Source organism: Cottoperca gobio, chromosome 23 (assembly GCF_900634415.1).
Source record: "Cottoperca gobio chromosome 23, fCotGob3.1, whole genome shotgun sequence".
Lineage (NCBI taxonomy): Eukaryota > Metazoa > Chordata > Actinopteri > Perciformes > Bovichtidae > Cottoperca > Cottoperca gobio.
The window spans coordinates 10,023,157-10,040,000 of NC_041377.1; the positions used below are offsets into that span (position 1 = coordinate 10,023,157).

The 16,844-nt window shown below is 42.7% G+C and overlaps 1 protein-coding gene across 1 annotated transcript in view; it reads right to left on the reverse strand.

Annotated features, from left to right (window-relative positions):
• Window positions 1-7,815: 7,815 nt before the first annotated feature.
• Window positions 7,816-16,844, reverse strand: part of slc41a2b (solute carrier family 41 member 2b) — a 25,253-nt gene continuing 16,224 nt past the window's right edge. Inside the window, exon 11 of the mRNA XM_029462045.1 lies at window positions 7,816-10,067. Within this exon, the coding sequence (XP_029317905.1) occupies window positions 9,882-10,067 (186 nt within the window). The 3' untranslated portion in view covers window positions 7,816-9,881. The remainder of the gene's footprint in view (window positions 10,068-16,844) is intronic.

Below are 16,844 nucleotides of genomic sequence, written 5' to 3' on the forward strand. Positions count from 1 at the left end.
CCCTTATTTACTCGTTCCCTAAATAATAGATTCTCAGTAGCTGACTTTATAATGAACAGTAAATCTGATGAATCGGTCATTTCACGTCATGGAAGTTTCTATAAAAGGCTTTATTCCATATATTTCATACTCAGAATGAATAAACCACACGGTAAATACAGAGCATTATATAGTAAACACGTTTTTATTCTCCCACAGATATTTGCAGTTTACAAATTGCTTTATTAGTCTAGTTTATTTTCTCATAGACTTCTATACAATTGGATTTCTTTGTGCACTTTTCCAGCGTTGGGTAAATTTGAGTTGTAGCCTGCAGTCATGTCCCTGCCTCTGATGCACCTGCTACTTCTGAGCCATGCTTCATTAAAGCTGCAGCAGCTGTGTTTGTGTCTCAGCCTCCGTCGCAATGCATCTCTGAGGCTGCACAGCTTCCCTGCACAGACCCCCGTCTCTCTCATTACGCCAAAATTGTGTTCTGCTGCCATCACTGGTTCCTTTAAAGTGGGCCGCTTTAAAGAAAAAGGCTCCGAGTCCAAGAAGAACCACATGAAAAACAGCCTGAAAAAAAAAGAGAGAGAAGCAGAGTCAGCTCGCTCTCATCTGTGAACGAGTAACGAGTTGTTAGTCAAATACACAACACACTGACTGACCTCCCCCAACAAACGGTGTCAAGTGTTGCCCTCCAGCACAGTCATTCCTGCTTTACACTCACTGCCCACATGATTGTTGCAGATTTTAAAACCTTTTTCATGGCACTTCCGGTTTCCTGGACAGTTTACTGTGCAGGGAGACGAGCGGCGTGGGAGGCGAGAGCAGAGGAGGGAAATGTGTCCGAGACAAACGCCAGATGTGAACTCACTGCTGCAGTCAGAGGCTGTGTGATACAAACTCTTCTGAGAATCTGGTGGGAAGAGATTCTGAGCTCAACTCATTTGAAGTTTTGTTAAGTCACTATATAAATGTTAAACGTGTGTGTGTGTGTGTGTGTGTGTGTGTGTGTGTGTGTGTGTGTGTGTGTGTGTGTGTGTGCTGCGAGCACAGTGGAAGGTTATAGTTTGATGCGTAGGATAACCAGAGAGGTACGCTGGGGGTCCTGACCAACACCGTGTGTGATGACTTCCTGCTTCTATCCAGGAGAATTTAAAACATCAGTCAGGCTCAGCTAAGACCTCAGAACTCAGAACTCCACCTGTTGTTCACTAATCACTGGGTTGTTCAGTTCTCTCTCTGTCCACCTGTCAAAGTGCCCTTGAGCAACACACTATTATGAATACAGTCTATTTTCCACGATGTTGTTGCTCTCCTGAAATAGAACCATCTTCCACTGATGCTGTTATATTCTGCTGTAAACACATTGAAATGGAGAGAAGTTGTTATTTTGATGGTCAACCGAGTGGAACCAGCTGACCCTCACTCTTTCAGCAACCGCACATTTAGACACAATTGGCAGCCGCCCTCCTCCTGGCTGACCTCATGGTCCTGCCTCTAGAATACACATTACCCTTCCTAACCTCTCCAGCTACACACCCTGTCATTAGAGGGAGGCCAGCAGCAACTGGTGACTGTGTGATTCTGTGGAGGTCGAACAACAGAAAAGCAAGAAGAGGAAGAGACAGAGGCAGGTTTCCTGAACCAGCTGTCATGTTCTGAGGACAAATGCATTGCTTCACATTCACACAGGCGTCACAATCACGTCCAGTAAAAGTGTTATTACACATTAAATACACAGAAATCCAGCTTCTGTGTGACGACTGATCTTCTTCATGGTAATATATAATAATATACAACATAAGTTATCTGTGTCCTAGTGTTCGTATACTATAAAACTTATTGTGCAGGATGAGAAGAGTTCATTTGGACTGTGCAGAGGAATTTAAACATCAGCGTGAAACCTAATCGGAAACTTTGCAGTAAGTAAACATGATGAGATGCTTTTCACGCCTCGTTATCACAGATAACATCAGATTTACTGAGGTCTCTGACTCCAGCTTCCCATGACTGATACAAGCAGGCTGAACTTCTCTAACCTCCAAACAGCCAGTAAGTCGCTAGCCTGACCTTCAGTCGGCCCCGTGTCCTCAGCCACGACACGCTGGTCAGTGATCAAGAACTGTCAGTTGTTAGGGAGGGTTTCTGTTATGAAACATTACGTTATGGTTAGTCCATTTTTCATCCATTAAGATGAGAAGTGTTGGCAGGATATGCAGACTGAATGGATTATCTGATGTGATGATAAATCACTCGCTGATTTATGCAAATGCTGACACTTAGAGAGTGCTAAGTGAACAGAATGGAGGCCGAGCTCTTGGCTCACATCTCAGGCAGTTTACCTTCTCAGGGTGAATGTCGTCTGTCCTCAGGGGGAGGATGTAAAGTACAAGGTGGTCTCACAAGAGCCAACTGATGAACCATTTCCCTGCTGAAGGGTCCATGTGCAAGTCATTTATACCTAAATATCAGGACTTCATGAACTCTTGTTTGTCCTCTATGGACAGCACGGCTCTGTTTGACTCCTGATGGACTGTGAGAAGCACATCCTGGTTCTTTCTAGTGATGTGACACACACTTCATTACAGTAACAGAGATAACGTTAAGGAAGTTGTTAGAGAGTCTGAACTTTATTATATTAAGATTTTAGAAGTGTGTTCATTTTAAACTTAAAAAAAAAACACATTTTAACCCATGTCCTTTGCTTCTTTTCATTTTCAATCATTTTCCAGCACTGAGGAAGACAGAAAAGATTTACACACACACACACACACACACACACACACACACACACACACACACATACACACACACACACACACACACACACACACACACACACACACACACACACACACACACACACACTTCCAGAAAAGAGGAATGGATGGGAAAATAACAGTGTTTTGTTTTGAGTGTAAGTACTCACCACGTCAACCGGTTTGCAGAACATTATTTATTTCTGGTGCACTAAAGGTGGAGAACCTGTAAAAGCATCAGATACTGGCTCCTACAAAACTCACTGAACTAATATCAATGTGAGAGCTGCGAACGTCTCTTTAAAAATGCTAATTTCCTATTTGTAATGTGTGTCTTTTGATCCATAAAGAGGACGTTGAAGCTTGTTACTCGCTTTTAGACCAGTGGGAGTTCTTGTCTGCATACTTAGTGTATAACAGGAGAATGAATAAGTGCAGAGCCAGCATGCTAACATTCCCCCAATGACCACGCTGATGCATAATGTTTACCACCTTCACGTCTTCGGTTGACATGTTAGCATGCTGATGGAATCAGATAGGAACGTGCAAGGTAAGCAGATCCTCCCCCACTGAAACATCTTCTATATGATGTAAACTTAAAATGTATTTATTCATAGAGCGCCTTTTGTGCAGGTTGCAATACAATGAAAATACAAGAATACAAGGAACGCAGCACAGTGACGATGGAACACGTGAAGGTTTGTCTTGATTGACAGGTTTCTGCAATAAAACAATTTCTTCAAAGGGTTTAGAAAATTTAATTTCCAGTGTCCGACTCTTATACTGAACAAACTTCTTAAGGGTTCTGTTGGTTTGCTGCACTTCTGTCAGAATCCCCAACTAGCAGATCTGTAATTATATTCAGTTTGCCAGACAGCTACATATTCAGCATAAATAATGACTTCTACAATATGCAACTCTTCACCTTCAGGCTGCACTTTAGATGCCACTCATCCTGGTGAGCTGCACGGAGACAGCTTCCAGCTGGAGGCTGAGCCGAGGACACCACAGGCTGTGGACACACAGCTTCACCTGCAGGACGTTTACAGCACGTGTCTGATCTAAGTTTGGCTTCACTGTTCTGCGTTGTTTGTGACTGAAGACGTCAAGTTTGAAAAGTAAAAGTGTCTGTTGGTGTGGAGTTAGAAACACGTGAACTTCTTCTCATCTCTGCATGAGGTAGACGCTACATTAGCTGCTACTAGCATAACACACCTGACTGTGTTGCATTGTGGGTAATGTAGGCACCACATTTTGACCAGGAAGAGAAAGGAGTGGAATTAAGGGACCACATTTCAGATTTGTATCTACTGCCTGCAGCTTGTAGTGATAAATCAGAGCAAATAGATTTTCTTTAAAGCTGCATTAATTAATTATTTTGTCACTTGGGGGTACGCCTGTTATTGTTATTTTAAGGCCATTTTATGCCACTGATATATAATATATTAATAATTAATATAATAAACCTTTAATTATTCAGAATATTCAGACATCGGTAATGGAATGTGTAAAAAATATGAAGATATCCTCATTAGATAAAACAAATAAAATAAAACCATACACACACACACACACACACACACACACACACACACACACACACACACACACACACACACACACACACACACAGAGTAATGGCTCCTGCTGCTGCTACACTATGCAGCTACTTTAAATGTTGTATTTTGTGCTAACGAGATGAGTTTGTGGGGCTGAAGAATCGGAGGTGAAAAGATGAAAAAAGCTGTGACAGCTTGCATATGTAATGATCCATCAGTGTTGATGTGCTTCACTTAGACCCAATCGTGGCTGGCTGGAGTGTGAAGGACGCGTTCCTCTGGAGTGATGACACGTGAGCATCAGAGAAAACCTGTCACCTCACTGGGTATCCCTCTGTGGTGATGAGCAATCAGTGTGTGTGGTGTTCACAGGACGGTACACATACAGTTGTGAATCTCCACACTCACAGTAAATGGCTTTCAACCTCCTCCTGCTGTCTCGCTTTGGGTTTGGTGCCAAATTAGATAAACGGCTAAATAAAGACGGATTGACCAGCGTTTCACTCCAAGAGCACCGAGCAGCCGCTCCAGGCTGAGTCATCCGTCCTCGGCAACAACGCCATCGATCTTCCCTTGTCCAAAGTACAGTTACTGTCAGTGTAAAAGATAGAGGACGCTGTGGTGGAGGTGCAGAGGTCACAATGCCACATCCAGAGACGACGCAACGTTTAGGACTGGGATGTTGCCTGGGTGAGTAACAACGAGAACTACAGATCAATGTCGACGCTCCAAAACATTCATATGTGTGTCTGACTCCGGAGGAATGTCACTGCGAGGTGTCCGGAGTTTCTCTGTTGACCCAACAAGAACACAAACATACACGGTCAGTCACCCTCGACTCAAAGCAGGAAAGTCTTCCAATACGATTCACATGAGACTCCTTCTCATGTCCAGTTAAATTCCATAACAGGATGTAAAGGTGCTTTTTCTAACATAGTTCACCCCGGGGCGCTTCCTATCAAACATTATACTTTTTACGTGGTTAAGTTAAAGGTGCCCTGCAGAAACAAAGGTTATATTTACATTCAGTGTATCTGACCAAGATGCATTGTGTGTCTTCGAACACATGTGGTGAATGCATTCTTCTCCCCCATGTTTAACACTCTTCTTCTTCTTCACTTCCTTTGCTACGTCTCTTTGTCAGGCACCATTACAGCTCCAGCTCAAACTTGACAAGGGCAACCTTTACCAACGAGTTACTGCAAAAACATTAGTTCTTCTTCTATCAGAACAACGTGCATTATTTGGGGTTTCTATAAAAGTACGCGGCTATTATTCAACCGCAAATGAAGTGACAGTGATTTATCTTAATGGAATAACATTCAACTTGATTAATTGTGTCACACAACCATATTTAAAATAAGCATTAAGCTTCAAATCAACTACATCACACGGGCGGCGTAGGGCGGCGTAGGGGCGATGATGTCGTATGGAATCCCCCACGCTTTGGTAAAGACCGTATCCTACAGTGTAACGAGTTGATTGTTCTCACCCTAACAAACCTTTCGCTCTTTTACTTTATGGTGCAATTTCCGGTCCCTGGTTTCACACTGTGACACTGTTCCAACATGTCTGAGCACTTTGGCCTGACAGACCCACCGGCCTCTGGAGAAATCTGTTTCCAATTACGTTGTGTATGAAACATCAATTGTTTTCCTGAATGGCTGCTGGGGGATTCACGAGCTGGCTGTGAGCTACTGCCAGAACTCCTTTCTGTCTGGAGGAGCCTTATTAACATACTGCAAACAGCCCCGAGGGTGGCTGGATGAGTGAGGGGGGGGGGGTTCGGTTTCACAGCCCCTCCGGTCCTGTCTGGGTCACTGCTAAGGAGAGCGTGCATAACCCCAAAACTTCACAGCTCGGATTATCTAGCACAGCATTCTAGCGACCTTGTTAAGAATGAACCGTCTAGACACCAACAGAGGTGCGTTGTTAAACACGGCACGTGCTCACACACCCACTGAAATATATTAATCATAGCTTCCCCTTTAATAATGAAGCAGGACAGCCTGATGTTTGCCTGCCATGTGTCGTTCAGCACTCCAATAATAAAGTACTTTCTGATGTGCTGCTGCTGTTAATCGATATAAACCTCCGGATACATAGAAAGTCCTTCATCTGAGGAGCACAGCTGATCCTCTCGGCCAGTAAGACAATCCATACGCCTGAATAATCTATATCTGCCTTTGATCACATGAGAGGTAAGAAAATCCATTTGACGATGTTGAAAAGTTGTGAAGAGTGCTGGAATGCTCCTCACGTTTAAAGAGAGATGAGATCCGTTGGTTATACAACCCGGGACTTTGAATTTAGACCACGCACACACATCTCTCCACTTTTATTTTGATCAACCACCTCTTCCTGTTTCCAAGAGAGACACACCTTGTGACAGCCGACTTTGAAGATTGTTATTTCTGTGCAGACACAATAGCTCGGTGCATATGGCTACAGCAGCTGTGCAGGGTCGTCCAGCAAGAAAGTTGAATCTGGCGAAACTTTGAAGTCGGATCATCAATGAAAAATATCTAAATTATTGGCAGAATAGTTGTTCTTCCCTAAGAAAATATGAGCTCCTTGTGTTGTAGGTGGGCGTACTCACAGACTATACTATGACTTCGACATACAGTATTAAATACTATATTTAAGTACTTTTCTATGTGGGGCTGGAGCTGGGAAGGTGGAGTGGTAGTCCTGTGGTTGCAGGGTTGGTGGTTCGATCCCCTTGGGCGAGATACTGAACCCCAAATTTCTCTCATTGGTCACTGATGTGTGAATGATTATCTACTGCTGACGAGCTGAGATGCATCTTGTGCATCTGACATGTTGTGAAGAGCTTTGAGTGATGGAAAAGTGCTATATAAATGCAGTCTATTTATAACTTTTCTTTATTTTTCGACATGCGATGACTTTTTTGACGTTTTTCAATATCAGATACTATTACTGTTTCTCACTTCTTTCGACAAACTATACTTTGACTTTATCTCGTTTTTTTTCCTGATGCATTATACTACATAGTGGCTGTGGCTCGGAAGGTAGAGTGGCTGTGAAGTGGTCAGAGTGTCAGTGGTTCGATCCCCAGCCCCTGCAGTCAACATGAAGTGTCCTTGATCAAGATACCGAACCCCAAAATGTGCTTGATGTTTCTTGACATACAATACTATCGCTTTTTGACAGTGACTTTTTCTTTGCTTTCCCAAACATTGATGTCGATGATGGATGAAGGTTGAGCATCGCCTGCTGTGTTGTCATGGAGACCACGGCAGAACGTAGATAATATCTGAGCCTTACTCCAGACAAAATGATGGAACTCTTACGGTTCATTTCAATCATTACTCCCGCTCCTCCTCCCCGCCTCATGTTTAATCTTTAAGCTTTTATCTGCTGCATTCAGAGCTCGTGTGAAGGCTGTCTTTCCCTTTCAAAGCAGTGATGACTGCCACTGTGTTCCCATGAGAGGACGGCCACTTGTCAGCTAAATCCTTCAACAGAAATAGACAGAAATGAGATGCTTTTTAATTGAAAGACATTTATTTAGACATTTTTGGCCCATATGAGCCACAAAAGCAAATGAAGGGTTTCATACCAAAAGGAAACATATTCAGTTTGAACCACATTAATGCCGCCAGACAGATTCTGACTTCCATCTCACGCCAGTAATTAAAATATAGTTTTGGAATGAAACTCTGAGAGTGAGGACAAAAGGAAATCATTGTACAGAATAACAACGCTGTGAAAGAAAAATGAATGTCATGACAGATGAAATACCTTGTTAACCAGTGAACTTCTGGAGGCTCATGTTGCAGCTGATGAGCCGCTGGCTACCTTCACATCATAGACTGGATAAAAGAGGTAGTCTCCGTGCGTCACCACTAACTTCTGATGGCTCCGGCCGTCACCATCTTGCAGTGACGCCACCGTCTAACTCCAGGATAATCACACCTGTCACTAACTCCCCTAATAATGCGTAACTTTAAGCCTTAGCATAATTAAAACAGGTCAGAAGGTTTGATTTAGCAGTTTATTTTTAAGTAAGATGGTTTCCCCCATGTCATCTCTGCTGGAGTCAGAGGGAATAATTATTATAATTAGGGTACTTCATCCGGATAAATACATGTCATATTCTGAAAATGTGAAAGAAATCTGGTTATGTTTAAATCGATTATGATATTAGTCCGAAGTGAGTAGAACATCAGACTACGCTGACATGAAAACTGCTGATTAACTGCGTGCATGCACGTAGATACTCTACATACATGCACTGCAAACATCCACCGTGGAATGTTTAGTTTTTCCTGCAGGACCGGCGCCGTGCTCCTGCTCTGTGTGCACAGCCGAGGAGAACAGACACACAAACAAACACAGGGAGTGAATGAGAGGGAACGCAGGAGGCGGACATCGTACAAGCTACAGAAGATTTCATGGTTTGCTTCTCATGAGTGTCAGAGAAGTGTTAACGTTTACAGAATATCAGGAGGCTCAGGCTGAAAAGATGAACATCTGCAAATACACAAAAGAAAAGGTTTCTGCAGATTGTTTGATCCGAAGCATTGACCACTGAGCCCGGCTCCCCTGAGGTTCTGCTGCTGCGCTGCTCTCACAGCCATATGACGTTTCTATGATAATAATACAGAAATGTGTGGTATTCTTTGAAACAATGCTAATCAAGCTAACGTTGACATGTCTCCGGCGGACTCTTCTTCTGAGACATGCAGGTACAAAGCTGGAAGACTGAAGCTGCCGCTCCCAGTTAATACGTTAGTTAATGATAAAAGACATGTAACCCGAAATAAAGAAACAGCATTGTTCTTGTATTGCAGTGTGGTTCGTTTGTATAATAAGGAAACATGTAACATTTCATTCTAACATACCACCATTTGTCTGCTCAGCTTATATACTTGGTAATGTGCAGAATGTTTTCACTTTCAACACCACACGAGAAAAAGGCTTTAAGGACGAGTAACTCCTTTAAACTTCATTAAATCCAGTGAAGAGCCAGACGGAGGCCGCTCACCAGCAGGGTTTGCAGAGTTTGGGAAAACAGACAAATAAAAACACGTAGACACACAAAGAAATGTCGACTTCTCTTACTATCAATACAGATTCATGTTTGCCCTTCTAACCCTGGTGCTGGCAGACAAAGAGTGTGTTATTGCCTCCACTCCGGCCATCTCTGTGTGCCTCCACTGAAGCAGTAAAACACAAGGCAAGTAACAGAGTTTGTGACACAGTGGGTGGTAAATCCCCAAAATATACACCACCAGAAGTAGAAACCCTCCAACTGATGCTTGCCAGCCGCAGGAAGGTTTCCTCCGCCCTGTGGGTGGTGGCTGTTCTCCTGCAGCACCAGCAATATAATATGCAAACTATGAAGATCAAAATCTGTACTGAGTCTAAATTTAGGGAATAAAATGTCTTTGGTGAGTAGAAAATAAACCAGGAGCAGAAAATAGTTTCCAAACCATCATGTGGTTGAAGTGAAGTGAAGCAGAGGAATGTGCTGGGCAGCGACAGAGAGCACCCCCGTCCACACGAGGCTGGAGGGAGTGTCGGGCGGCAGGTTCCTGTCACCGCCGCCTCAGTCCCCCACATCGCTGTCCTGGTCTCCTATGACCCAAAGGAAGTGGAAGCTGAGTGCCAGCAGGGCGGTGCCCAGCAGGTCGCCCAGAGCGGTCAGGTAAGGAATGGAGAAACTGTCCGGATCTTTGCCGCTCCGCCACATGGAGTGCACCATCCAGTCGGCTATACACAACAACAGCAACACCTGGGAGAGGAAGTCAAGAGGATTAACACGAGCTGACATTACAGTGGAAACTGAGTTTAAATTAAAGGAATATTTCAATGTTTTAGGAGATATGCTTCTTGTAAGATGAGAACACACACAGTGAATATGAAGCTCAGCACAGAGACTGCAAACAGGAACATCCTGGAGTTTCCACTGGTTGTGCTATAAGCCCCACGTATGGAACATTATAATGTTTACAGTTGGGCTTTGTACAAACAAACAGCATAAAAACAAATATTGAATCATTTCATTAGTGAGCTTCAGGTGCTGGCAGGTGGATTGTATTATCTTTGGACAGAGCAGAACCAGCTGTTTCCCTGATCCTAATATTTACAGTATTTCACAAAATGTGAAACTATCCCTTTACGAATCCAATTATACCTTTCACAAAGAATACTTGGAATACTACGCTATTCATAAGAAATGATTAGATCAATTAGAAAAGTTTGAAACGATGAATCATGTTTTTATAAAGTAACACTAACGAGCTTCACATCTTAACGTTGAGCGTGAACATGTTGAACATTTGACCTGCTAACATTGTAACTGAGAGTATTTATCTCAAAGCCCCACTGTACGGAGGATAATGGTAATAATTATGGTTCTTTTTGTTGTCAGGTTCCTCGTGTTAATAACTTGTTGTAGGGTTCAGAGCAGCTCATTTATTTATTTTCTTTAGTGCTTTTTCACGGCAATATCACAGAATAATACGGCAAAAGAAAGATAAGAAGAGTCTGAGTGTAACTCTTAACCGAAGAATAGAAAGAATAGCACGATGGAGACGAGAAGAAGCGTGTGTTAGCGAGGCGGAAGTGCTTCACGATGCTGCAGCAGAAACACTTAAACTGTAGTTGGAGCAGAGAGAAGGAGTAATGGACAGAGCAGCCGACCGGGAGACGAGTTAAGAGAGAGTTATTCATAATTCAAGTTTCCATGCATGGAGGAAACGGTGCTGAGAGTAAAAGAGAAGTCTATTAAAAGATAAGACGGGGTTCATAATTTAAGGGGGAATGAGCCGTCCAGAGGTGGCGGTGCAAACATTTTATAAACAAAAAGGTACGGCAGTCATCGAGAGATATTGACAAGCTCAGAATACAAGTGGCGGTGATGGTATCGAGAGGACGCAGGGAGAATTGATTATGATTATACATCATCTTCTGTGTAGAAAAACACACAGCTGTGATTACCAGCTGACAGCTGATGGAATATACAATCCCTCCTGAACATGGCCTCCTGCTCTCCTCTCCAGTTGTTCAGTCGTGACGCGATGAAAGCGTGTCGCAGGAGAACAACAAGCTTTCAGACCCGACTCTCCGCGAGCTCGGGAGTCCCGGCTTTGTCTTTTATTCGAGATGACAGGGCGGCACAGTTGGACATCCTCTCAGTTGTTGCGATTGTTGCTTTTCTAGCATCACTTGCCTCAAACTGTCAACTACGATCCATCATTTACAGCACACCGCTTTCCATCGAGCACACGCGTTAAATGTTTCGTTTATTTCCTCAGAAAAACAAAGACAGGCGAAGAAGAGACGGAGATAAATGTGCGCGCAGAGTTTCAGGAAGTTTCAATTTCAAAACAAATGAAAAATGAAAGAGACAAATGTAATGGAGTGGCGATCCATCATCTCTTTGTCTTTCTCCGTCTCCGGTTCCTTAATCACATCTGAGTGCCGGCAGAGACGGCGCGTCGACATGATGAAGCGGTTTGATCTCCTGAGAATACAAACATCACGTGTTCGCCTGCATCTGATGAGATCTGCATGATTCTTTAACATTTGCTACATTAGACTAGTTTCCTTCACACAAAGCGTTTCCCTCAAGCACCCGGATGTTGTTCTTTAAGACATCTGGAGGCCGGTACTCTGGGACATCACAGCGGTCTCTGATTGTAATTCCTGTGGACTAACTGGCCTTGACTTGTTGGGGGATAGTGTGAGTGTGTTGCTTCAGGGGCTTAAAAAGACTTGTGACTCCAACAGTTGCATGTTTGTGTTCAGTTTGCATTGTGAGTGTGCTGCCTACAGGAACATCTGGACCGGCGCTGACAGGCTCCACAGAAAATAGTTCTTCTCCTGTAAAAAAGGATGCAGCTGATCGCGTCCTGTCCATGTCAGTTGGATTCTCCCACATTTGTTCACATCATGAAGCCATTTGTATTTAAGTTAAGTTATTTAAGAACTTGATCAGGACATTCACAATAACCCTGTAACTAATTGGAAATTGCTTCTTAGCGCATGTTAAGACCGAACAACGGCAACACTTTTGGGCTGCTCTGGTTGCTTCAGGATGCACCCGTGAGTTTAAAGGCTCATCACACTCCACGACACTGCACAGCGCTTTATAATACCATGAGGCAGGATTTACACGCTCACTTCTGTCTCAGTGATGGACGGTGAACAGCAGAGGATGCAGCTCCTCCCCGGTGTGTCCGGTCTCAGTTGTTGAATATGGAATTACCGACTTAACTTATGTTAAAGTGGTATCTGACGCTGGCATTGAGTGGAATAAAATCCCCATTTTAAGCTTCTCTGTGAGTTATGTATACTTCCATACTTAACTGATGCACAGGGGCCGCGGGGGGGGTCGCAGACGTAAATCTGAAGAAGAAGAAACTTTGTGTCCTTCTTCAGATTTACGTCTGCGACCCCCCCCGCGGCCCCTGTGCATCAGTTAAGTATGGAAGTATACATAACTCTCAGTCCTGCCTGAAACAACACAATCACTTAATGTCACTACGAGCTGCTTCAGAGCTCTGCAGGTATTTATCATCTGGGCAAATATAATTGGATTTCACTACACTCTTAAAAAAATGGCTGCTCGTTCAAACGCTTGATTTGCAGACCGTTAAAAGCTGCTTCACATTGTTGATCTGATTTTGTTTAATAACTTATTCTACTGCGTGACTTGAATACAATCATGCTGAGGAATGACTTATGTTATGTTATTATGGCTTCTCTTTGTGTTCTTCTTTAGGTGGACTCTTAAAGTGGTGACACTTTGTATTACACTACGCATATCTATCATTATCTGCACATTAGGCGCTTTATTAGTCGCTATAAATAACTTATTAATGCCTTATTCTGCCCGACCGTATTCTAAAACTACTAGATCATTAATAACAATATCAATAACATCATAATTAGTGCTTTTTGACAGTAAGTGAGGAAGATGTTGTACATTCTGATCTTAATATGCTTTACTCAGGGTGGTGGTAATTATAACACTTTATATAATAAAAATAATAATTATTATCAGATCTAAGTGAGAGTCACTGACTCACTTCAGAGCACACACACACACACACACACACACACACACACACACACACACACACACACACACACACACACACACACGTTGTTATTAAGGGAGGATGAGTCTTCTTGTGTATTACCACCTTGTAAGACAACACTGAGCGAAGCATATTAAGATCAGAATGCATGTACAACAACATCCTTACTTGCCATCAATAAGCATGAATCAATCTCTCACTCTATGTCTTGTTGTGTGTGTTTCATCTCCTGCACCATCTGTTGTCACACCTGCATCGCCTAAATCTGAACATTTGTCTTTGCAAACTATACTTAGCTCCCATCACACTTTCCTTACAGAAGAACGTCTCAGAGGAGGAAAACTAAAAAGCAAAACACACAACTCAGGTGGTCTGCTACATGTGTCTGCTCGACAGGAAACATCCCACTGATGTCTTTCTGGAACTGTCCAAACAAAACAACATATGCTGTACTTATTAATCTAAACTTGTGCTGACTTTGGGTTTTTAATTTTCCAAAATGTTTCCAATAGGAGCGAGTGAGCTGCTGACCGTGAGCATCGCTGTGGTCCGTACATCTGCTACTGGCTGCTGCACCACCGCTAAACTAAAAGATCCACTTACTTACTTTCAAGTCTTTTAAATTCATAGGATACATAATTAAATATGTGAGCTGTGGGGCTATTAGGGCAAAACGAAATGTCTTCAGATGAAGTGATCGACTGAAGCTTTGAAAGACTTTATGACGACATCGCTCTAAAAAACATCCTCAAAAACTAAATCCTCAATTTGAATAATCAATGTGAAGGATTCCTGATATGTCAAGTGATTAATCGGATTAAATACGTTCGTCTTTCTTTATTAAATTGAATTTTCTTAATGAAAAGAGCTCGTCAGTGCGCAACTCTCTTGTATGCGACCAGCGGGAGAGCAAACGGTTTGTTGACGGCAGTTTGAAAGGATAAATATTTGTTTACATAAAATCGAAAATATTACATCCATCTTTATATCATAAATGTTGACTTTGCTCTGGAGTTATACTGGAGTCTAACCTCAGAGAGCCTTGTTTTATAGTGTGATAGTGCGTGTGTGTGCGTGTGTGTGTGTGTGTGTGTGTGTGTGTGTGTTAGATGTGCAGGATCAGATCTGTGGAGATACCACTGACAGCCTCTGACAGCCAGCCTTCACTGAAGTAATGAGCTTTGTGTTTCAGAGCAGGAGACGGTCACTCTGTGTTAAAGTGCCTTCAACACATCTATGGTTTGTATTTTCGGCCTCAGTATTATTAAACGTCCCCTTTAGTGCATATTCATTGTTAAACTTTGTGTAACCTTTTTAGAGTTTCTTGACTTCCAAACTGTCAAACTTCTCTCCTCTCGTCCTACGTTTTCTCTCCCACCTCTGTGGCTTATTGCGCTGCATTGCCTCAGTTTATTGTGTATTGCCTCATTCTTAGTCTGCGTATACTGTTGGCTAACAAAGCATTGTTAAACCATTGTTTCACTTATGTTTCATGTTTCTGCTTTGGTATGTCTGCAGTTTTATATTTACTTTGGATTCGTGCAAAACCCCACTGAGTGCCAAAACATGCAGAACTCTTATTAACATTACATTCTTCTTCTTCTTCTCCACTCGCTCGCTGCACCGTGAGGCTCGCAGAGATATCACAACGAGTCAAGCTATTCTGCAGGAATGTTTCAATTTCTCCCCTAATCTTCTATGGCTTTCACTTTAAATGGGACATTATCAAACCGCAGCATGTGCAATTTACGCTTATCGCTGCTATTAAAGAAACAGACGCTTACAGTAGTTTTTTTCTGACTGAGTGGCATTATCAAATCCCACCATGCGACAGACATTCACCAAATTGTGTCTGACCCCATGTTTGGCTCAGAGAGGAAATATAAAAATGTATTGTAAGTGCTGCACATGCTGAATCTCAAATGGATGTGAGTCCAGGCTAAGACTTCCAGGCAATTGGATATTTAAAATGCAGGTCGTGTGTGAATTAAACATTTACTTCTTTACTGAAAGTTACCGCAGGACGTTAAATGAAACACATCTGCATGTGTAAAGTGATTCCAGTTTTCAGATATGCAGTAATACACCACAGCAGGGTCTTTCCAGGCCACTGAGGCTATCCACCGCCATAACTAACGCTGCCTCTTTCATTTCTCTCTAAACCAGAGTCCAAACTATTCCAAACATCAAACTCATTCGTATAAATGTTCCTCATGAGGTCAGGGATTATACCTGACTATAGAAGCAGACCATATCCTGATATTTACTGAGTTTACTGGGAGGAGGAGAGTGGCAGAATGTTTATTACCATCATTAGTGGCGGGGTTGGAGAATAGATGGAGAGGCTCACTGAAGGTACAGCCTGCTGATAATCCTCAAACACCCACACATTTGTTTTCAGGGAGATAAAGACATCAGTCAGAGCCAATCAGGCCAATTCCTTAAAGGGATAGTTTGGATTGTTTGCATTGGGGTTGCATGAGGTATTCATCCGGAGACAGTCACACCTGCAGTCGATCGGAGAAGCAGACGGGAGTCACGGAAGCGAAGCAGTGACCTGCTGTGAGGAGCGGCAGCAGACATATTTTAGAAACCTGAAAGAAAGATTAGTTTGGATTCATCAAGTAGAGCCGGAGTTCTGCGAGGTGAAAGGTTTTTTGTCAGTGGAGTCAGTGTAGTAGCTTTGGCGAGAGTATAGATATAACAAATTCAGTTCACCGTCTGAAAGGTAAAGCGGTGAAAATATTCGAAATATATCTGTGGCTGAAATACTTTTTCTTCTTGGGGATCTAAAAAGGTCAGAATTGCTGAAAGTCTGATGCATGAGCGGTTGATCCAGAATTGATAGTGTAGGAAAGTGACTCTACATGTAGTTTATTAACTTCAAGAACTTTATATCATAAATACAGATTAGGTAGGCGTAGATACGTGTGGAGTCGGGCTGTATATGTGAATATATATATAAATATGTGTTCTCCTTATGTATTGCATGCGGCCTTGAAAACAAAAGTCCCTTCTGTGACAATAAAGACTAAAAGCTGCTATTATTTATGTTTAGGATGTTTTGGATAGGGGTTGCATGAGGTGCTCATCCAGTCGGTGTGACCTGCAGTAGATGTGTCTGCAGGAGGAGCAGACAGGAGTTATGGCACTGAAGCTAAGCAGCGTACTGATGTGAGCGAGGAGAGCGGAAAAACGTATTTTCAATAAATAATCGTATTCCATAAAAACCCTCGCTGCGATGACTCCGTGCAGAAACACCAAACAAACAAGTCCGTGAATTATTCTGACGTGCAGCGTCTCGTCTGCCCGACCAAAAACAAAGTATTTTCAAGGTTCTTAAAGACAATCAATAATGTGTCTTTAGTGGTTGTAAATATGAAGATGTGAAACTCCACGTGTGTGCGTGGGTGTGTGTGTGTGTGTGTGTGTGTGTGTGTGTGTGTGTGTGTGTGTGTGTGTGC